General features: G+C 38.3%; 1 protein-coding gene across 34 annotated transcripts in view; it reads right to left on the bottom strand.

Annotated features, from left to right (window-relative positions):
- Window positions 1-23,942, bottom strand: part of rims2a (regulating synaptic membrane exocytosis 2a) — a 307,760-nt gene that overhangs the window by 33,937 nt on the left and 249,881 nt on the right. For 30 of the 34 annotated variants that reach the window (XM_067448016.1, XM_067448017.1, XM_067448023.1 and 27 more), the window contains one exon: window positions 11,177-11,421. In XM_067448016.1, the coding sequence (XP_067304117.1) occupies window positions 11,177-11,421 (245 nt within the window). The remainder of the gene's footprint in view (window positions 1-11,176; window positions 11,422-23,942) is intronic. The other 4 variants (XM_067448020.1, XM_067448021.1, XM_067448052.1 and 1 more) reach the window with 1 other exon arrangement.

The following is a 23,942-nucleotide window of genomic DNA, read 5'->3' as shown; positions in this document are numbered from 1 at the left end:
TGCTCCGCAAAACATGCGGAAATGGCTCCCTCTGCTGGCTGTAGTCTTTAGCCTTTGGCCAAACATTCCTCCTATGATGGCAATATTGTCAATTTGCATCATAGGAGAAATTTTTCCAGAAATAAAATGCAATAATCTCTTGTCTCAGGGGGATATGAGGGGGTAAAGCACAATCATTTGAATATACTTCAGGGTTTCTACTGATACAAAGCCATATGCTAATCGCTGAAGTAACCCTTTAAGGACACAGACAAATTCACTAAAGAGTTACTTTTGCATGGCTTATGTCAGTGCTAAAACCTCCAACTTATTCATATAAGAAATGCTCAAAGTGGCACACGAGCATGTATATTTTACTTTTAAAAATAAAGGTTCCAAAATTGGGTTTTCTATGGAAGCTTGTTTCTGCAACAGAATAAAAATAAAATGGTAATTGAAATGTTTTCTTGCAATTGTGAGTTAACATCTCACAATTCAGACTTTTTTTCTGAGATATAAACTCGCAATTATGTGGTTCAGATACAGTAATATTTTGAGTTTCTATTTATTAAACCAATTTCCTTCATTGCATCAACTCACTGCATTTTTAATTTCAATAAACTCAAAATTTTAAGGCAACCAGGTTACTTTATTTTTAAATTAAACCAACAATTTTTTTTAACCAGAATGTATTTAAAATACATTTATTTAATGCTAAGTACAAATTCATTGACATATTTATGTACTTAATATAAATACCCAGCAATTCGTAACATAATTTTTTTTTAATTATAATATTCATGTCAGTAAGTCTCAAGTGATATGTCAGTGAATGTTACTGGATTTGTAGTATACTTAATATAAAATAAACGAATTTTAAATACATTTTGGTATACGTTATTTTCACTAGGGTATTTTTCACAATTCTGAAAAAAAAGAAAGTCAGAAATCTGATATAAATGAGAAATTTCTCAAAATTGATACTATATTTCACAATTTGGACATGTTAGATATAAACTCGTAAATGCGAGATATAGAATAATAAAACTCACAATCCTAACAAAACGATGTGAGAATTGAAAGATATAAACTCACAGTTTATATTTTACTCACGAGTAAAAAGTCAGTATTGTGAGATAAAAAGAGACTGTGAGCTACTAGTAAAACTAAAGAAACTGGCGAACGGCGGTCTTTCGAATCAGCTTTGACCGTGACTGGAAGACTTGGAGTTGAGCTTTTCTCTGAGAAAAGAACAAAGTACGGCACTGAAGTCATTCTTAAGAAAGGAAGATGTGTTCTGACTTTTGTCGACTGGATATGGCGAAAGTTTAATTTGTCAACTAGCTCTGTTTCACCTTCGTTGCTCTGGTTGGTGGTAGCGCTATCCTATCGCGTGCAGAGGGAGTTTGAAAGACAACCGTTTATCCCGCCCCTCGGATTGAGCCCTGTCTATGGTGAGTTTCCAGACCAAACATCTTGATGTGGGTCTGGCTTGTCAGGCTATCCATACTTATCAAAGCATTTTTGGTTCTCAAAAGAACCATTTTTTCTTAGTGGGAAGAATGTTCTAGAATAATCTGAAGAACCTTTTTTTACAATGAAAAGTTTCTATGGATTTTAAAGGTTCTTCATGGAATCATCAATGCCCATATTGAACCTTTATTTTTAAGAGTGTAAGTTATTTTATATACTTCAACATAAGAGGTTCTGTAGCGTGTTCTAGTCTCAATGGCACCTAGAGTGAAAAATTGGTTCCTCGTCCGGGAAACGGTCTTGCTCCTGTAGCATACGAGCCCTCTATCACGAAAGCTCAAATGGCTCCAGGACTGAAGGCTAAGGGCACACGGATGAGATTACATTGATTACTCTGATGGGCACACCAGTGGTTTCAGCTTTCCCAGGATGCAATGGAAGCCTGTGGGATTCTTAAAAATCTATCATAATGCTGCAGAGAGAGAGAGAGAGAGAGAGAGAGAGAGAGAGAGAGAGAGAGAGAGAGAGAGAGAGAGAGAGAGAGAGAGAGAGAGAGAGAGAGAGAGAGAGAGAGAGAGAGAGAGAGAGAGAGAGAGAGAGAGAGAGAGAGAGAGAGAGAGAGAGAGAGAGAGAGAATGCTTCTGTGAGTGTAAGCTCTTTACTATCTTCCACAGGAAAGAAAAAGGAGATCACAGATGTCTCAATTGTTTCTTCTGAATAACAGCAGACCAGAACAACATGGAGAGTTTTGCTCAGATCTGCCGCACAAATTTAGCAAAACTGCCAATACTTTCAGTAATGTGCCCCTACTGTGCTAATATAAAAAATTCTTATTTAGTTCTGAGTCACCTACCATATGTATAAGCATCCAGTCAAAAACACAGTTATTTTCTCATAATATAGATCAACTTTTCTTACAGTATCTGAATGTATCTAACACCTTTATTTTTTCTGAGGGTCTACTCTGCTCTGATTGGTCAGACGGCCCAGTCTGTTGTGATTGGTCTACTCTGCTTTGATTGGTCAGATGTCCCAGTTTGTTGTGATTGGTCTACTCTGCTCTGATTGGTCAGACAGCCCAGTCTGTTGTGATTGTTCTACTCTGCTCTGATTGGTCAGATGGGCCAGTCTGTTGTGATTGGTCGACTCTGCTCTGATTGGTCAGACGGCCCAGTCTGTTGTGATTGGTCTACTCTGCTCTGATTGGTCAGATGGTCCAGTCTGTTGTGATTGGTCTACTCTGCTCTGATTGGTCAGATGTCCCAGTCTGTTGTGATTGGTCTACTCTGCTCTGATTGGTCAGATGTCCCAGTCTGTTGTGATTGGTCTACTCAGCTCTGATTGGTCAGATGGCCCAGTCTGTTGTGATTGGTCTACTGTGCTCTGATTGGTCAGACAGCCCAGTCTGTTGTGATTGGTCTACCGGCTAAAGCGTGTAAATAAAATGCCAGTTAGGTCTGAATTACAGCTCTGGATCTTCCTCAGCGCTTGATACAGCGATATGAACAGTACCGATGCCGTCAGTTTAACCGTATCAATTATAGTCTGAGTCCTTTTGAAGTGCATTAAAAGTGTATTTGCCTTTGCAGCGCTGAAAACAGCATCTTCTCGACATGTTGATAACACGAAACAAACCTCTCAAAGCCTCAACTTAAGTGCTTAAGGGCGGGTCAAAGTAAATGTTATTTGAGAGCCAATGTCTAGATATTTGTCCTGAAAAACAACTTGAAAATACTAAAGAATTTTTTTTTTTTTTTGCAGTGTACTTTTTATTTCTCCTTTAGAATTTAAGGAGAAACATCTGGGACAAACTTGATTAACTTAAAAAAAAACATACTGTACCAAAAAACTCCTGAGCCATAAAGAGCTGTATCTGAGCAAAAAAGTCTTGGCCTGTGTTTTGCCAAGGTGAGCATATATAAATATAAGAGCACCGAACATCCGGCGTTTTCATCTGCACTTGCAGCTCTGGCCACTTTGCTGACACAGACCTGGAAGCAAGAGAAGATCGGCAGAGGTTAGATCTGAGCTCCATGGAGCGCTGGGTATAATTACAAGAGAATCCAGGCCTCTAAAAAACGCAGAGAGGAACAATCGGGCACCATAAATCAGAACGATGGTTCAGCTTGGTCATGAATAAAACCGTGAGGCTTCAGCTCCATGAAGCTCTCTCCTGCAGAACTTGCCATCAAAGATTAATTAGAGAGGTCTGCAGGACTCCAGCGGTCTCTCATGGACACTCACAGTGCAGAGATACAGTAATATAATCTGTAATATGGAGGCAAAATATTCAGTGTAAATTCAAAATCGACAGTTCTCATCCTGGATGTAGATACACTTAAATACACTAAAATAAGAACAACTATGATGTAAAACACCTATAGCTAATGTGAATGTCACCGCACATCGTCATAAAGGCCAGCTACTGAGTCAACATTAAATCAGCAATGACTTTTAGATAACTTAACTGGACACTTAGACAAAGCATGGGCATACTGCATACACTACCATTCAAAAGTTTGGGCTCGGTAAAATGAGTCTCTTCTGCTCACCAAGGCTCTATTTATTGGATCAGAAATACAGTAAAAGCAGTAATGTAAATCTAAAAAGAAATTATTATAATATATTTTAGTCACATGATCCTTCAGAAATCATTCTAATATACTGATTTGCTGCTTAAGAAACATTTATTATTATTATCGGTGTTGAAAGCAGTTGTGCTGCAAAATATTTGTGAGGGAAATGTGATACTGGATTTTATATATGATTTCTCCTGATCTTTCATGATGAATAGAAAATTCAAAATAACGCATTTATTTGAAGAAAGACTTGCATTGTTTTACATAAAAAGTATGTCAAAAGTATGTCAATTTTGATCAATTTAATGCACGCTTGCTGAATAAAATCCATCCATCTATCCACACATTCATCCACACATCCATCCCTCCCTCCCTCCCTCCCTCCCTCCCTCCCTCCCTCCCTCCCTCCCTCCCTCCATAAAATGCATAATGTTCCTGAAAACCTAAATACATTATTAAACTATAAACAATAGCAAAAATAGTATAACTCCCGATAAAAACGTGCACATGATTTTTGAACTAGAAATGAACTAGACGTGGAGGACGATAGACCCAGGCAAACTTCTGCAGTCTAGTGTGAGTAGATGGGCATTTCAAACAGTAAAGGCCTTGAATAACCTCGTTTTAAAATGTGTATCTGTGCTACATGCCCTCTCTGAAATGCTTTCAGGCTTTCTGAATTAAGCACAACAAAGTGGAGCAGGAAGGAGTCAGAGAGTCGGACTCGGCCAGGGATTTCAGGCCTGCACGTGCACGGCGGCTAAAAGCTCTGCCTGAAAAATTGATACGCTCTGACTCACATCTCATGAGCTGGTGTTGTTGTTTGAAGCTACACCTCAGCCAGACTTGATTTTCTGTTCTCGGTGACACCGTGCTGCTGTATTGAGCATGACACTGAGCAGGCGGCTCTCTAAAGCATCAAATAAAACAGTACACCGGAACTCACTACAAACATTCATTTCTCAAATGTTTGGTTGGAATTTTTAGCGTTGAGTTTGTTAATAATTTTTCTCCAAAAAGGAAGAAAATCTGTCTGGTCTGTTTTGTCTCAAACACTTGTTAGATATCATTAACCACGTATTGTGGTTATATACACATACATTTTATATTCATTTAATATATATATACATTGTTATATTTTTTTGACATAAAAATGAGAACATTTTTCCAAAATGCACACACAAAAAAAGAACATTTATTCTGTAAGAATACACGCAAATAACTATGACAGAATCACATTTCACACACAGGAAGCATTTTTTCGATTTGCCTTTTCGCATACATACGACACCATTGTCAAAATGATCCCCGTTCACATGGATCTGCAAAAACATCTAAAAACATTGTTTTTTAAAAAGCATGCACTTTGAAACCTGTTTTTAAAAGTCTGCATTTTCAGGCCCGCAAAGTGCCGCTGTAGTGTAAATGAACAATGAAAACGCATCAAGTTATCAGTTTATAGTTGAAAACAGTGTTGTGTAAACACTAGATAAAGATCAAAAATGTCATTTAACTGAAAAATATGCTCAAAGAACAAAATAACAGAACAATACCACCATGATATTATTATTGTTAACTTTACTACACTAAAACTTTAACAAAACGAAATCTCTTAAAACAAACAAAAAGTCAAATATTCGAATTATCCCCGCCTCCACTCACTCACACCACTCAGAGATCCACTCGGTCAACCTTAACTCAAGTTATTGTAGTAAACACTGCACAAAGGTATCACTCTTTACAATATTGGACACATTACAGTAAATTAATATGATTAGCTTTTTGCTTGACTACATTATCAAACAGCTATTAATGTATTGCTAATGTTACACAAACCTTGTTCCCATTCACCATATCAGTCAGTCTTCTAAAAAATCAGCATTCTTAGAAACACTTAGAATAACTTCTTAAGTCTAAACTTTATCATCATCATAACATCATAATACACATCATATACATTTTTCACCTAGCCTGATGTGGTCATACTCAATTCTAGTCAGAATATTAGTCTGAAACTGCTCCACTGGGCTGTGATTATGGGGCGTGTTTCAACCGAACCAGAAAAGACATCATTTGGATAGACCTACAACCAATCAGAGCAACGAAGCCACGCATTGTCAAATGTCAACCTAACTCAACTGCACTGTTGCTGCGTGGCGTTTTTTTCCGCAGGTTGTTTTCTATGACCCATGAGTGCGAATTTTAGCAGGCAACCTTGCCAAAATAACACAAATTTTACCCCCCAAACGCCATTTTTTTTCCGGAGAACCCAACAGAGAAGCTATTGTTTAGGGCTAGTAGTTGGCGGGTTTTGTTGTAAAAACTTGGCAACCCTGTCTGCATGCGCGCTGGAATAAACAATCTTTGCTGGTATTGTAAAAAAAAAAGAAAGAATTTTATTATACACAGAGTACTTACCCAGCATGATCATCATTTTTGAGAGAAATAGTGAAGGTGAATGCATACAAACAAGCTCTCAGATTAGGATTTGAACAAATATAACCCAAGCCCCATTGATGGCGTGCATGATTACGTTACTGTTGATCATCTGTCCATCATCGTCTAAAAGCCCGCCCTGATGATTTCATTGGTCTGAACAGTTTCTGATCGGGGGATAATTACTCCTCTATGGATCACGGCCAGACCAAACCGCCCAACCTAAAAATTTTGTGGGCGGGGCTGAGTTCGGCTGGCATCAAGGCTATATTTCACACGATATATTGCTAAAAGTACCAGATTTTTCATATCAACAGAATATACCGGGCTAACCTGGCTTCTCTTGAGACTCCCCAGCTTTAGAAAATAGCTCATGATGCTAAAGCTCGCGCACATGTTGACGTGATTGGTTACAAGGTAGTTTGTGACGGAACAAACACTAGCGATTTCAAACCATGTTTTTTTTATCATTACAATTTTAAGGAGAAAATACTCAGCAATGGTGCTGACTTATGAATTTACCCATGGTTTGCTTCAAAGAATATTAAAACACCACATAGCCATATAAAAAAATATTAAAAACTATATTAAAATACTTAAACAGGCAAAATAAAATATAAATATTAGATGAAACTCAAAAAGAAAGAAGAAATGTTGCCTTGGCTTATTAAGGTTAACTAACTTAAAATAAGTTGAAGTTGAAGTACTAAAATATATTATTAACGTGTTAATGCAAATTCATTTTAACAGCACTAAATTTATTAACGCGCATTAACGCAGCGCACATTTTCTGTTTGATCCATAGCCCTTAGTTGGACAAATCGGGATAAGCCATAGACGTAAAGGATGCAGCAGCAAACATTAATAGGGAAAGAAAATGGTTATCATTAATATTCTAAACTAAAAGTGTTATTGCCTATAAGCTACCATATTTTCTGTTTAACCATAGACACCAGGTCGAAAGAAAAGGCAGTTTACATTGAGCACATTCTCTGCAGTCCGAGCGCGATGCGTCAATACACTGAAGCTCACTCTCGCTCATGTCTGAGGTAAATCATTGACACATCACCACTTACAGTACATGTGTTATATTGAACTAAATGCATTACAATCGGCTAAAACGAATGCAGAGATTCCTTTTCTGAACAAGAGCGCTGCCGAGTCCGTGTTCTTCACACTGTTCACGTGAATTGAGGCATAGTCGGCGCGCACACGCAAAATACCTGCAGTTCTATAGCGAGCACGCCTCTCTTAAAGGGGCCACACTATATTCCTACTCGAGGAATATGGACCTCCTCCGGGTATGGTGTGGTACTGGTGCACTCACAGGTCCACATGACAGCTTTCACATCACCAGTTTTTCATACGAACTGTGCCCTGTTCTGAACTAAACTGCCAGTAATACTACCTTTATTTATATTCTTAAAATGAGAGAAATCCTTGCTTTTTTAAGCTAGGCTTAAGAGACATAAACAAGCTCTTTGATAAACATCTATGACCTTTGATACATATCTAGTCTTCATGCTGTTTTATTGATTATTATTGAATAAGTATTATATGGTTTCACTAATAATAAACGTACATTTGCATAAAGCATGCATATTTGTCCATATACCCATGTTGATTAGAGTATTAAAAACTTCATTCAAACTTTTTTTTTACATTACAACAAATACAAATCTGTGATTAAATTGCGAGTAATCGCGAGTTAACTCATGACAATCATTAATCATTAATGATTAATCATTTGATTAATCATTAAAAAAAATTAATCATTTGACAGCCCTAATATATATATATATATATATATATATATATATATATATATATATATATATATATATATATATATATATATATATATATATATATATATATATATATATATATATATATATATATATATATATATATATATATATATATATATATATATATATATTGACCATTTTGTGCTCTTGAACACACTGGACAGAAGCGCTGCTTTAGGTACAAATTGTTTTTGCAATATTCTGATTTGAAATTGAATAAATTGAATTCACAATTTGGATGGAAATATGAATACAGCATACTTTATCATATATTGAGAACAGCTCTAACGGTGTCTAATCTAAAACCCTTTTTGTCCTTTTTTCACCTCTATTTAGAAATTTTGGAAAAAGCATTTAAACACTGAAAAGTTCAGCTTAATGTAGGAACAAAAACAAACTATTGGCAAATTTCTTTCAGATAAAAAAATAAATAAATTCTGTCTTTGTTTCACCCTCTTTTTTGCTAGCAGAAATGCTGTTAGTGGAAAGATGCTGAAAGACACAGACAAGCAGAAGACACAACACTCCCCATGAGACATGACAGAGTGCTACGGCCCCTGGCAACCAGCCCGACTCATTAAAAACCCACTGCTGACCACCTGCCATGTGCAGGCAGAGCACGAGCCGTCTGACGAGCTGTATTCCTTTTTTTCAGGCATGTGATCTACCTGCACGCCTTCATTTAGATTCGAGCCAGCCCGTGCCAGCCAATGAGGTGACTAGAGGGTGACTGTGGGCTACACACGGCATAGAAATCCACTGACCTCAGGGTAAACACCATGGCATTTTAAAAAGTGTTTTTATCAGCCGCTCACTAACACCAATAGAGGAGATAAATGTGCCCACGCGGGAGGATACGCTCACGCTCCTCAATTACATCAAAGCATGAAAACTCAGGACAGACAAAATATGGAAGAAAACAAAAGTCTTTGTGGAGCTGATGTGAATCATAACAAGAGCTTATAGAGGTCAGAAAGAGAAATCAGACATCTGTAAAAGAACAGAGAATACTTTCTTTTTTTAAATGAGAATTAATAACGTGTTCCCTTAAAAAGTCATGATCCCATGGTAAAATGAAGGTGACAGATGGCACTACTGTGGGACTTCGATATATATATATATACCACATCACTGAATTATCATCATCTTCATATTTATTGTACAAGTAATTTTTCAAAGCACAGAAATACCAAGGTATTATACATTCAAAATAATGTGTTATATACTATTTAATAATAAAAAAGTTATTTTAAATGGCAATCCAAGCTACTACAACTACCATTCAAAAGTTTGAGCTGCGTACAATTTTTTAATGCTTTTGAAAGAAATTTCTTATGCTCAACAAGACTGCATTTATTTGATATTGTGAGATAAAATTATGTAATGTTTTCTATTTGAATATATTTCTACATTACAATTCAGAGTAATCTGTTATCAGAAGTGGCTGTCAAATGAATGTCCACATGTCAGAAATGTACTGAAGATAATACAGATCATCCAGTTAGTTCATATCATGTAATCATTTAGGAAGAAGCAATGAGCTCATTAAAGTAATTAGTTCAAGTTGTGATCATAATGATAAGATATATAAAATTTGGATTTACTCCAATTACTCCATCATTACTCCAGTCAGAGTCACATGATCATTCAGAAATCATTCTAATATGCTGATTTGATGCTCAAAACCATTTCTTATTATTATCAGTTGCTTCACAGTTGCTTCATATTTTTGTGGAAACTTTGATATATTTTTTCCCAAGGTTCTTTGATGAATAAAAAGTTCAAAAGAACTGTATTTATTTGAAAAATCAATCTTTTGTAACAAATATAAAAGTCTTTACTGGCACTTTTGACCAATTAAATGCATCCTTGCAGGATAAATGTATTAATTTCTTTAGTAGTACCATATTCTTGGAAGTAGTTTATAGTATCACATACATAAAATTCAGTACCATGGTATATATAAAGTATCATGGTATTAGCATCTGATGCAATCACTCTCTATACTATCACTATGCTTATAGTATTGTGTTTGCGGCAGAAGAGTTGGGCATTTGTGTAACATCAGCAGGGTGATAAGTTTCAGACTGCAGCACCTGGGAATATAAAATCATCTAGAGCGCTAACTGTAATGAAATATTTATGAGCAACATGGACACTTCAATGTTTTGTTACCAAATATAGAAAATGTACCAGCAACCTGCCATTTCAATAAGGCAATCATAATCCAACAACCTTCAACCACAGCACAAATATATTCAAACTTTATGTACATCAACAAAAAGACATGGTATTACTATGATAGAATGTTTAAATACAATATTTTTGGACATGTACTATGGTAATATCATGGTATTTTGATGTATTCCATGGTACTAAATGATTATCATAAACATGTAGTCAAAGACAACCTTGGTACTAAAATTATAAATGTCCAAAAACATAAAATGACCACTGTACATCTCCAAAAAGACCATGGTAATGCCATGTTACTTTTGTGTATATGTCAAATAAAATGATCATAATGCAACAGCACAGAATGATTTCAACTTCAAGCAGTTTGATATTCATTAATCCCACACTCGGCTGAAATAAAAAGCTGCAAACAGTTGGCAAACTTTTGTCACTTCAGAGAAACAGCAACAAAAAGAAAGAGAGAGAGGTGTGAACACAGAGGGTCTTAATTATTTGGTGGTCTTCAGTCTTGCACTGACCCAATTTACACTCTGAGATACACGCTGTTTAAACAAAAGTTGTTAGGTTGTTAGAGCTGATGCGAGAAAAGTACACCCTGTAAGGGGTTGAGAAGAACATACAGACAACAAGAGGAAAATAAAGGACGCTGAGTTAGAGACAAACATGAGGACGGAGACGGACAGACATGATTGGGCTCCTTACCTGTCTGGCTGAGCTGCGAGGCGCTGCGGCTCTTTCGACTCAACCCCACGACCGCCGCCATCTTGGCGCCGATGCTGGAGCGCCGTTTCTTGACATCGGTTCCCACCAGGCTCACGGCCGTGTCTGACTGGCTGCCGTCGGTCTTCTCCAGACTGCACATGTCCCCGCCGATGCTGGTGCTCTTGGTCATGTTGCCCCCGGCCGCCGTTCCCATTTGCCTGTTTTTCATTTTGGACGTAAATTCACTGTCAGTGGCGACCCATGGAGAAGAGACGTGAAGAAAGAAGGAGGAGCGGCAGAGGGGAAGAGTAGAGGATGGATGGATTGATGGATGATTGGATGGATGAATGGATGGATTGATGGATGGATGGATGGATGGATGGATGGACGATGGAGGAGAGAAAGTAGAGAGTTAGGTAAGTAGAGGGAGAAGGGGAGCGGGGAATCAGGTCAGAATAAGGTCAAGGGGTTTAGGCCTCCAACCAGCTCAGGGTGCTTCACAGATGGGCCCAGTGTTCTGGGTGTTAAGTTTTAGTAGTAAAACCTTGCCTGGCTATCACCAGACCAAGCTCAATTTAAAATTGAACATTGATCTGGGGAGTCTGCTCTGTATTTTCTACTGCACAAGAGGCGTGATCAACTGGCATTATTCGAATAACTCTGTACACAATTGGATAGTCCTTTAACCAATCAGACCACAAGAGGCGTGATCAACAGGCAACACTCCATCATTTCTCTATCTGTCATCGCGTTAAACCCGCCAATGGTGTGCCAGGTGGATAAGCAAGTCTGTGATTGGTTCCCGCAAAAGTGTAACAGAAGCAGTAAAAATGAATGTAAGGGTTTCAAGACTGAGTTGCCGGGCAAAATCAAATCGCCGGCAGATCCGGCAGGGTTTACCCAGTCTAAGTAAAACCAGTAAAATGAATTAAATGGTGAACGGGGCATCTACAGGGTAGCGATGAAACGATTACCGGTTTCACAATAAACCATGATAAAATGTCCTGACGGTTAGTAATATCGTTTAAAATTTAATTATCCTTAAAACCGTCAGTGATTATCCCGATTTTGAAAAATGGCGGTAAATCCTATCCAGTCTGGTGCAGGCGCGCGCAGCACGCAACGCTGTTTTCTGAATGAGAAGAAATGACAGAAGGCAGTGACAGCAGCTGGAGATTTTCCAGCCTTCTAAAAGGACAAAATCTGAGGTGTGGCCCTATTTCGGCTTTTACAAAAGTCCTGAGGGAAAATGAATCGAAGATGCTCTGGTCACCCTGTCTGCAGCAGAACATGCCAGAAGTCGCTGTAATGGTGGAAACACTTGAACGCAAGGCAAGTGGACTTTGACCTCAATACCAAACCTACGTCTGGGAAATAATAATAACGTGAAGCTTGAGCCAAAGACGAACGAACACGTTCAGGCACGACTAGGGTGACATTTAAGGAATAATAATCAGGGCTTGACATAACACCCGCCGTTTGTTTGGTGTATTTCGGCTGTGGCGTGTAACAGTCACTCACACTAGACACTGTTGCTAGTCACCTACTTATTATAGGCTTCTCAAAAGCCATCTGTTATAATCATGTTGCGCATTATAACCAATCACGTGTTTCTATTGAGTTTATGAATGCAATGTCTAATAATCAGATGCATTCAGATAAACCGGAGTTTTGTTCAGTGCGCTCTCACTCACTAAAATCTGCATTCAAAGCAGAGATAAACGTCCGATGTACGCAGGAGATTCATTCAGCAAACAGGGGTTGAATGTTTGTGTTCTAGCTTATTTCAGCAGCGAAGACAGTTTAAAACAAACACAGCAGAACCATATAGCGCATCTGATATGACTGGCATAAAGTTGGCTTGACGTTCGAGATATGCAAATTTAGGGACCGTCTCTAAAGTTATATACAACAATGGTATGCGCGTTTGTATAAAACTGACTGTAAAGTGTTCATCTAGGTGTCGGGTATAATGCACACCTTTTGGATTTTTGATATTTAATAAAATAAACTGTCAAATCATATTAAAATATGGATATGATTTATTTTACTGGGATACTGTTTGGGCTGAAAATATGCTAGATTTAAATGTGTCATAACTGATAGGACACTGATGAGAATATTGCTTGAACATATTTATAGAGATAATGTTAGAGATTATATTTACACCAAATTATTATTCATGCATTATGTGGTGTTTTGACGACGGCCACTATAAGGAAGGAAATCCCACAATCTTGCTTTTAAAAAGTGCATAGAGCAGCTTGATTTATTTATTGTTTGTTGATTTTCAAATATAAAACTTGTTGACATGTTTTCAGTGTGTGCATTGCTTCTTTTTGAACAGTATCTTATTTGAACAAAACCGTGATAATATTGATAACCGTGATAATTTGGGTCACTATAACCGTAATGTGAAATTTCCATACCGTTTCATCCCTGCTACGGGGTATCTATTTACAATGGTAAACAACTGCCACTAGTTCTCTCACACTGACACAAACGTCCAGTTTGGATTTAAATAATGTATTGTGAAAAGAGACGTGCAAGATTTTAGACCTTAATGGGAAAGTTAACCCTAAAAGGAAAATAAAGTCATCATTTATTCACCCTGGTGTCGGTCTAATGCCCTTCTTTCTTTTAATGACCACAAAAAGAGACTTGTACATATAATGGCAGTGAATAGCAACCATCAAGCTTTTTTAAAAAAGACACAAAAGCATCACAGAATGATCCCATGTGGCACGTGTCAAATATTACACATGTTCTGGAGGGTAGTATAGGGTTTAGTGAAAAGCAAACTGAAATTTAATGTATTATTTAACTAAATTCTTGTTCATGGTGGTTGGTCTTCTGTGCACGGCTGCATGCTGTGTGCGTTCGTGAGACTATTAGTGCTGCGGTTCACTTCGACTCACCCAGAACAGGCACAAAAGGTGTGAGAAATTAAGATGAACAAAAACAGGTCATGAAATACAAGTTATATAACACCTAGAAAAGTATCTGTGTACTTTCTTCACTAAATCAAATATGACCAGACCAGAACTTAGAATGTCAGTTGACAGATGTGAATCCAACTTCCTTTTGCGACAAACATAACACATATTCGATCTCAGAGAAGAAGGTACATAAGGTGTATTTCAATCTTGATTTATGTGTGCTTTTTCTGGGTGAGATGAAGTGAACAGTCTGTGATACTTTTGCCTCTTTTAAAAAACAACACAAAAAACACTTGATGCTGGCCACTATTCACTGGCATTATATGAGCACATTAAAAATAAATAAATAACACGATCCTTTAGTGGTCCATTAAAGAAAGAAGGGAATACAGAATTAGAACAACACCAAGGTGAGTAAATAATGACTTCATTTTCATTTTAAGGTGAACAATCCCTTTAAAAATCAAAGAGACGACAAAGAAATACAACACAAAATATTATGGTTATTATCTATTAACTAATTGCTTACTGGCATGCATATTACTAGGATATTATTGGCTGTTTATTAGTACTTATAAAGCACATATTAGTGCCTTTTTCTGCATGACCTTATTCTACATCCCTTATTCCTACCCAATACCTAAACTTAAATGCTACAAAAACTACCGTCCTAACTATTAATAAGCAGTAAATTAGGAGTTTATTGAGGCAAAAGATGTAGTTAATAGTGAATATGTGTTCCCTATACTAAAGTGTTAACGAAATTACTAGTTAAAAGTTCTAGATCAGGTTGCACTAAAAATGCAGTATTACCACCTTGGTTGCTGTTATTTTGCAAAGTAAGACATGTTCCACATATTCCAACATATGTTGATCCTGGAACAACATTACTGTCAGAAAATTAAGTGCAAACCATAATCTAAATCAGAGGGAAATTATATAGGTGTATAACAGATATAGAAGCACCTAACCCCATGGTTGTAAACCTAAACTTGACATAAACTGTAAATTTGTCCCTCAAATCTGATTGGTTGGTTGGAATGCTGTTCCAGGATCGACAAAGATGTGAAACCATGTTCACCGTGGTGGTAGGCTATCCATATTACTTTTGGAAAAAAAAATCCATTCTAAATTTCTATTCTTGTGAGTTTTTTTAAAAAAAAATATTGTTTTCTAGATAAAATATCTAAAAATCATTAAAGAAGATCAACTGGCTTGAGCAGTAACACTGTATTGTTTTCATAGAATGTATCTGCAGCATTACTTAAAGTAAATGTATTTTGTTTGAAGGACTACACAGAGTCTGATGTTAGCATGTTGCTAATCTAAAAGGTATTACTCATGGAATAAGCATGAAAAACTAATCCACTAGCACATGCAAGTATAGAAGAAAAGCTGTCCATTTACTGTACAATTTGACTAAACTAATTTTATACAACTTGAGGTATGTGGTAATGTATCATGGGACTGTTGGGAGCATGCTTATACCTGCTTAAAATGCTGTCTAGCAGCTCAGTGTGACTCATTTAAGAGCCACAGCTTAGACACCACCCACAAATTGCTTCTAAGAAGGCATGAAAACTTGCAGCACCTCATTTATTTCTTCCTAACTGATCTCAACATCTCACGCACGATGCATTCAGTAAGATGACATTGAGTTTGTTTTGTTAAGCTCACTTATTCAGCAGTAAAAGGCATGCTGCTCTATATACCACACAGACTGGTCTATTTTTCTTTCTGCATAATAAAAAAAAAGAGGACACGTGTAAAAAGATTAAATTAGAGCCTACCACCGCTGTGAACGGACCGTGAAGCAAAGAGACAAATGACTTCCTGGACAAAGGAACCTAATGAAATCTTAATGATTACAAATGTGTTTAAATGATACACGTGCGGCCGTAGAGAGGTCTGCTCTTCTTCTTCATCAATGCAATTAGAGACACAGAAACATGTGATGGAAATCAATGAGCTTTGACAACATGATCTTCAATTATCCTTTTCAAAATGTAGACCTGCCCAACATCTTTGCTCAAATACAGCCAAGTCACATCAAGCTGTCATCCTGTAATCTTGGATCCTGAAAAATTTGGGACCATATATATTACATTACAGAAACACTGCCAGTATCAATATAGACAATCACTTCACTATCTACAGCAGTGAAATCTCATTTAAAGGGATAGTTCACCCAAAAATGAAAATGCTGTCATCATTTACTCACCTCAAGTTGTTCCAAATCTACATGAGTTTTGAATGTTGGTAACTAAAGAATTGATAAGCCCCTCTCTGACTTCTATTATATTTTTTTCCCCAATACAATGGAAGTCAATTGATACCATCAACCGTTTGGTTACTCATGTTCCTTCAAAATATCTTTGTTTGCGTTTGTGAACAACTTGAGGGTGAGTAAATGATGACAGAACATTTTGGGTGAACTATCTTCCTTTTAACAACACATCGAAAAATCACACCAAATATTTACGACAATTATAGCGGACCAGAAAAAAATTAAATAAATAAAAAATCCAAAATTCACCAAAATTCTTTACCATCTCAATGGTTTTTCCCCCGCAGATTTCCATTAGAATAAATGGAAAGCTAACAAAGGTGGGATACACTGCAAGATTTTAGCAATCCTCTTTACAAACCACACTATGCGACATGGATCTATTAAATGAAGGTACTACATGTATGTAGACTGTACGATGATGACATTTATATTGACTTGTGTAGGCTACGATGAACGTTTCTATAGAAGAAAGGTCATTAGTATGCACACTTTGGCAGTTGTAGTTTTTATGTGTGCTGTGCCGTGAAGCTTAATTTGTGACACTGTCAGAAACTTGTCGTAGGCTATCTTTGGTCTCAAGACTGTGACAACAGCCGTTTTTTAACCTCTCTCCTTGTATGACAGGACCACCGATTAAAGTCCTTATGAAATCGAAACCAGTTATTTTTTTTTATTTTTTTTTAGCACATATTACAGGTCTTAGGGTGAACAATTAATCCGTGCAAGTTAATGCATAGAAAATTATTGTTTGCCGTGGTAATCTTTCATCTAAATCTGAAAAGTAATGGGGGGGGGGGGGGGGTAAGGTAGGTATATATCTTGTTTATTAAAACATAAACAAGATATATACTGAAAACGTATTTTATGCAATCATGCTGTTTTTAGGGCAGTGCAACGAGTGCCGGGTCCCGCACTTAAGGGGGCCAAGGCAAACAGACAGAGGGGTGCCCCGCTTCTGCTACCCCCTCATGGTTGTGTATGCAATCATAACATTCAGATCCTAAAACCTCTGGAATCATGGCGTTTCAAAGAATTGTAAATGTTTTAATGTAACAACACTACCCGTTTCTGTTTGGAAACAGCGGCGTTTTAATAATTTGTCAAAGAGTTGAGGACCACTGCTTTTGATGTTTCTCCAAAAGTCAAAGACTTGTGTCTCCTGAGACTTAGAAAATATTTCAACTACATTTTTTGGTTTGAGGTCAACTGTCATTGTACAGCAATAAAAACTTAACAAAATCAAATCTGTAGAATATGTTCCTGGCCCTAATGTAGAGATGAGTCTCTGGGGGAAATCACAGCCCAACACAACTGCTTGAGAGTTAATCACGGCTCTGAAGAGATACTGTTCCACAGACTGATCGACTGGACGGAATGCTGGCAGACACTATTTATCATGCAGACAGCTTCCTCCAGCAGCACGGCACGTGAGATGTCGGCAGACTCTCACGTTCTCACAGAGAGATGTGTCGGACTGCCGCAGGGGTTCAGATGGCCATTACCTCCCTCTCATCACTGAAATGAGAAAGGGTCATAGAGCCGATCTGACAGACACAATTCAAGTCTGCTAACATTGCCTTCTCAAAGGTGGACATCCTTCCAGATATAAAATGTCAACTCTTCTTGAATGCTCATATGTCATAATATCTTCCAAGGCGTTGCTCCAGACCAACAGCCTGTTATAGAACACAACCTTTATTAATCATATACCAGGCCAGATTCAAACACAGAGCCTGAAGCCTTTTTGTTTGTAAATGTCATGAAATATATAAAAAAATATATATAATGGCATAAAAAATGTACGTCACTCATCCAAACTAAGTTAAAGTGCAGTACATTTTCCATAAAAGTAGGAAATAAAAATGGCATAAAAAATGTCACTCCTCAAAACTCTATAATAATAATAATAATAATAATAATAATAATAATAATAATAATAATAATAATAATAATAATAATAATAATAATAATGATAATAATATCACTGTGCAATTATTACAAATGTTTTAATTGTATTATAATATATCATATTCATTATTATATTATATTATATTATATTATATTATATTATATTATATTATATCATATTATATTATATTATATTATATTATATTATATTATATTATATTATATTATATTATATTATATTATATTATATTATATTATATTAATGACAATTTAAATACACAAAGAGCAGCATTATATAGTCACAGATAGCACTTCAACTGGACTGCAGGTGATGAGTGAATAAGATGTTTTGATGATTAACTTTATTGAGGTGTGTGTAAAATGTGTGCGGTACTGAGATATTCAACCAGCAATATCTTACACACAAGAGTAATCTCATAAATTTGACTAATAAGTTTGACCATGAGAAAAATAAAAATGTATAATTCTCCAGTAAGTTCACCAGAATTTAGCTCAGCAATTGTACATTTTTTTCAAACTTGAAGCCACTGTAACCAGACTGAAAAACAAGTCACATGGTCCGGGGCAGTGTAAAGAGAAGCCACACTATCTGTAACGGATCATTGAGCATTCTGACAAACTGCACGGGTGTTTACTGCAGGATTAATAACGCCTTGACAGCTTCAGGCACTTTGGTGTGTTTTAATCTGCTCTGTGATTAATAAAGGAGTCCTTCTGAAACCGGCTGTCGGTCCAGAGCAACACCTGGGGTGATGTTATGAAGTATGACAATTCATAAAGATTTGACAGTGTATATGTGAATGGATGTGCACCATTAAGCTGACCTGCAGTCAGGGCCATCGTCACAACAGGGAACGCAAAATGACCAGAATGAAAGAAGTATCTTGTTCTTCTGAATTCTGACTTTTGAATGCTGCCTGAATCATAATCACGCTGTGTTCGTTCAATGGCCAGAGGAGAACTGGCCCTTCTGACCAAGCCTGATTTCTCCCAAGGTTTATTTTTCTCCATTCTGTCATCTGATGAAGTTTGGGTTCCTTGCCATTGTTGCTTCTGGCTTGCTTAGCTGGGGACACTTACATTTTCAACAGTATTATTGATCTGACTGTACTGACGCTGTTGTATGACAACTGAACTGAATAATGAAATCACTGTTTTTTGCAGAACTGCTTTATAGATTAAATTAGGCGGAAATAGGCGGAAATCTAAAAACTATACTGACCTTACCTTGTATCAGTCTCTTCTCTCTTCTTTCTCCACAAATGTCACCACTGCTAAAACAACACACTACCACAACAAAATCAACAATTGCTCTGACTCTCGCACACTCTATAAAACATTCTCCTCTCTCCCAGCTTCCAAATCCTCAGTGCTCATCCTGCTGGATCTGTCTGCTGCTTTTGACACAGTTAACCACCAGATCCTCCTGTCAACACTTAGACGACAGGGATCTCAGGAACTGCTCTCCAGTGGTTCAGGTCTTACATGCTGATGACACTCAACTCTACTTCTCATTTCAACCAGATGATCCTACAGTCAGTGTTCGTATCGCTGGTTGTGTGACTGACATTTCTGACTGGATGAAGGAGCATCACCTTCAACTCAATCTTCCAAAGACAGAATTACTTGTTTTCTCAACCAACCCAGCACTTCATCAAAATTTCTCCATTCAGCTTGGTTCATCAACCATAACTCCATCCAGGACAGCCAGGAACCTTGGAGTTGTGATTGATGACCAGTTAAACTTCACTGACCACATTACTGCAACAGCCCGGTCCTGCAGATTTGCTTTATACAACATTAGAAAGATCAGACCCTTCCTATCAGAACAGGCTGTACAACTCCTGGTTCAAGCTCTTGTTCTCTCCAGACTGGATTATTGTAATGCTCTTCTGGCTGGGCTTCCAGCATGCACTATCAAACCCTCGCAGCTGATCCAGAATGCAGCGGCGAGAGTGGTCTTTAATGAGCCGAAGAGAGCGCATGTTACGCCTCTCTTCATCAAACTGCACTGGTTGCCAATGGCTGTTCACATCAAATCAAGGCACTAGTTCTCGCCTACAAAACAACCACTAGCTCTGCACCAATATACCTAAACTCGCTTACTCAAACTTACACACCCTCCAGAAGCTTGCGTTCTGCGAGTGAGCGACGCCTCGTGGTTCCATCCCAAAGAGGCATGAAATCACTCTCACAGACATTTTCCTGGACCGTTCCCACCTGGTGGAATGACCTGCCGATCTCACTTCGTGCTGCCGAGTCTGTAGCCATTTTTAAAAAACATCTTAAGACACATCTCTTCCAATTGCACCTGACCAATAAAGAATGGCACTTAACTATCCATTAATTTTTGTTTGTCTGTCCCAAAAAAAAAAAAAAAAATTGTGTACTGTGCTAATTAACTGAGACTTCTTACAGCTCTTACAGGTTGTTGGCCTTGTTTGTTTCGATGCTTCAATTGCTCTCCTCTTTTTTGTAAGTTGCTTTGGATAAAAGCGTCTGCTAAATGATTAAATGTAAATGTTAAATTAACTAATTTAATCATTCAAGATCTTTACAAGAACTGAATCAGCACTGAACTGACATCGCTGAACAATAGCTCAATAATTTTGTAATGTAAAGATGCTTTAAAACAATCTGTATTATATAAAGTGATATACATAACTTGACTTCTTTTAAAATGATTAGTATTTACTAAATACTGCCAACAATATTTAGCTTTATAACAAAATGGGGAAAAAAATATTCTAGCATAATTATCTTAAAATGTTGGTCTTGCATGCACTGCAATTTTATATATATTTCCGGACCCGGAAACTATAAAGCAACCGTGGACACAAACAAATACTAGCTTCTGTAAATGGACTGCATTTATATAGCGCTTTTAACAGACCCTATGGCCATCCAAAGCGCTTTACATTATGCCTCACATTCACCCATTCATACACCAACGGCGATGTCAGCCATGTAAGGCGCCATCCAGCTCGTCGGGAGCAGCTGGGGTTAGGTGTCTTGCTCATGGACACTTCGACACTTGGTCAGTTGGAACCGGGGATTGAACCTTTGAACCTTTCGGTTTGTAGACAACCTACATGAACCACTGAGCCACTGCCGCCCCAGTAGGTTCTGTGCCTTCAGTAGGCGATCTGTGTGAATCTTGTCTGTCAAAAATTGGTGTTTTGTCTGCCTTTCCTGAAAAGATAGGCAGGAGTTTTCCACCTATGTTAAAAAAAGAGAAACATAAAATAAAAACGAAAATATGGCAAGTGGACACCCATTCATTAGATGTGTTCATCCATGCCCTCGTTTCATTATGGGTGGAAAAACACATTCTATGTGTGTTGCTTGTCTAGGAGAGCCGCATGCTCAGGCAGCTCTGGAGGGAGCTGGTTATGAGCATTGTTAGCGGCTACCGTTAAGAACACTGCGCTCCCGTCGGGCATTCTTTGAGGAGGGTGCCTCGGCTCGCGTTCCTCGCGGCTCAGGTCCTGCTGCTGCTTGGGTGCTTGTGGGGTTCACAGATGGATCTTACAGAGGGGTTTGAGACAGGCCCAGCCTTACAACCAGCCTCTACTGTTTCTGAACTTTGAAAAGTACTACCTCGTGAGCAGGGCCTTTTGGAGGAGAAAATATTTACCCGGAACTGCGTTCGACCAGGAGGGATCTTCTCTCTTAGGCGAGTGGATCAATCTTTCACCCACCGCCTGGAGTTATGGATACTGTGGGCTTGGCCTCTGAGGGGTTCCAGCATATAGGGTCAGGTATCGCGGCTGAGGTCGTTGAGACCATCCTTCACTCCAGAGCTCCTTTCACGAGGAAATTGTTTGCACTGAAGTGGAGTTTATTCACTTCAATTTGCGGAGCTTGCCAGCTGGACACAGTTAACTGCCCGGTTGGTACAGTGCTGGAGTTCCTGCAGGATAGATTCTCGGCAGGGTTATCCCCCCTCCATAATTAAGGTGTACGTGGTGGCCTTAGCTGCTTTCCACACTCCTTTGGGTGGAACTTCTGAGGCCTGTGGTTTATACAAGGGTTCCGGCTTGGGACTTGGCCACTGTGATGCAAGGCCTTTCGGTGGCTCTGTTTGAGCCCATTGAGTAGGTGTCAGAGAAGTTTCTGATGCATAAAACTATCTTCATTTTTGCTATTTCGTCTCTCAAGAGAACTTGAGACATTCAGTTCCTCTCGGTGGTTCCCTCGTGCTTGGAGTTTGCACCCAGTATGGTGAAAGCTTTTATACATTTTAGGGGTACATTCCTAAAGTTCCCACTAGCATTGGAGGTCCTATTGCTCTGCAGGCTTTCTGTCCTCCTCCTTGAAGTAAATCTGATTAGTTAATTGTTTGTTTTGGGTCACCTAAGAAGGGGTATCCTGCATCCAAGCAGAGAATGAGCAAGTGGGTCTCACTTGCTTATGAGACGGCCGGACAGCCTTCTCCTTTGGCTGTTCAGGCTCACTCTACCAGGGGTATGGCTGCTTCTAAAGCTCTATTGTCAGGGGCTTCACTTCGAGATGTTTGCAATGTGGCAGGCTGGTCCTCACCACATACTTTTGCCCTGCCACCCTGCGATACTCCTTGCATGCCCGTAAACAACCTGCTTCAGGCTTTTTCAGAAGCTTGTATCTGTTTGGGTTAATGGGTGCTTTATATGTCACCCGCCTATGATGTCCAGTCTTCTGATTGGACTGATTCTACACTCACTTCATGACGCAATCACGCAGAGGCGTTCTCACAGCGTTTCGACACAGCGTCTTGTTCCCTCTTCAGGGAAGTAAGGTTACATAGGTAACCGAGATGATTTTCCAACTGCAGCCTGATGACAATATCAGCTCATCTAATTTTACTTAGAAGGTCACCTGAGCATCACTGTCAGCGAGACCTTGTGCCACTGACATACTGTAAACTATGATCATATGATGAACAAAAAAGGACATTGCAGCTACTGCCATACTGGACATTTCTCTACCAAAGGCCAGAGTCTCCATCCAAAGCTTCTCCTGATGGTCTATCAGGAGGTCTTGGCAGATAAGACCATCCCCCCGGCAAATGTTCTTGGAGCGCCACTGTGTCTCTCCGGGGATGTTTTTGCTCATCCACAGCTGAACAGACTGTTCTTTTTTCATGCAGATTTGCTAAATGCATTTTCATCTAGGCCACAATGTTCCTTTAGACCAAACAAAACCTGCAGTATTTTTTGTGAGCATGCATTGGCTTAAATCCATTTTCTTGATTTAGAACCCTTCTATGCTTCAAATTTGGACTGCCGAACAGCTGAAACCGGAATAAGCTTAAAACAGCCTCATAAAAGAATGCACATGTTTGTAAGATTCATGGCATTGAATACCTGGCTATGACAGCTATGCAGTAACTTTAAACAATTTGATTCTGCGCCCCACTTATGGACCAATATTGCATTATTATTCAATCATTCAAAATATGCTGCAGAGCTGAAGGATACTTCAGTTAATATTTCAACCTGAGAACTCTCACAATGTCAGGAGCATGAGACCTGTGTGAACGCATAATAACATACTGAGAGGGTTGCAAAAGACATGATGACAAACAGACAGAGGAATGTGGTCAGCATCTCTGTCCTTGAATTTATAG

The sequence above is a fragment of the Pseudorasbora parva genome, chromosome 7, assembly GCF_024679245.1.
Source record: "Pseudorasbora parva isolate DD20220531a chromosome 7, ASM2467924v1, whole genome shotgun sequence".
NCBI lineage: Eukaryota > Metazoa > Chordata > Actinopteri > Cypriniformes > Gobionidae > Pseudorasbora > Pseudorasbora parva.
This window is presented reverse-complemented; position numbering and strand designations above follow the sequence as displayed.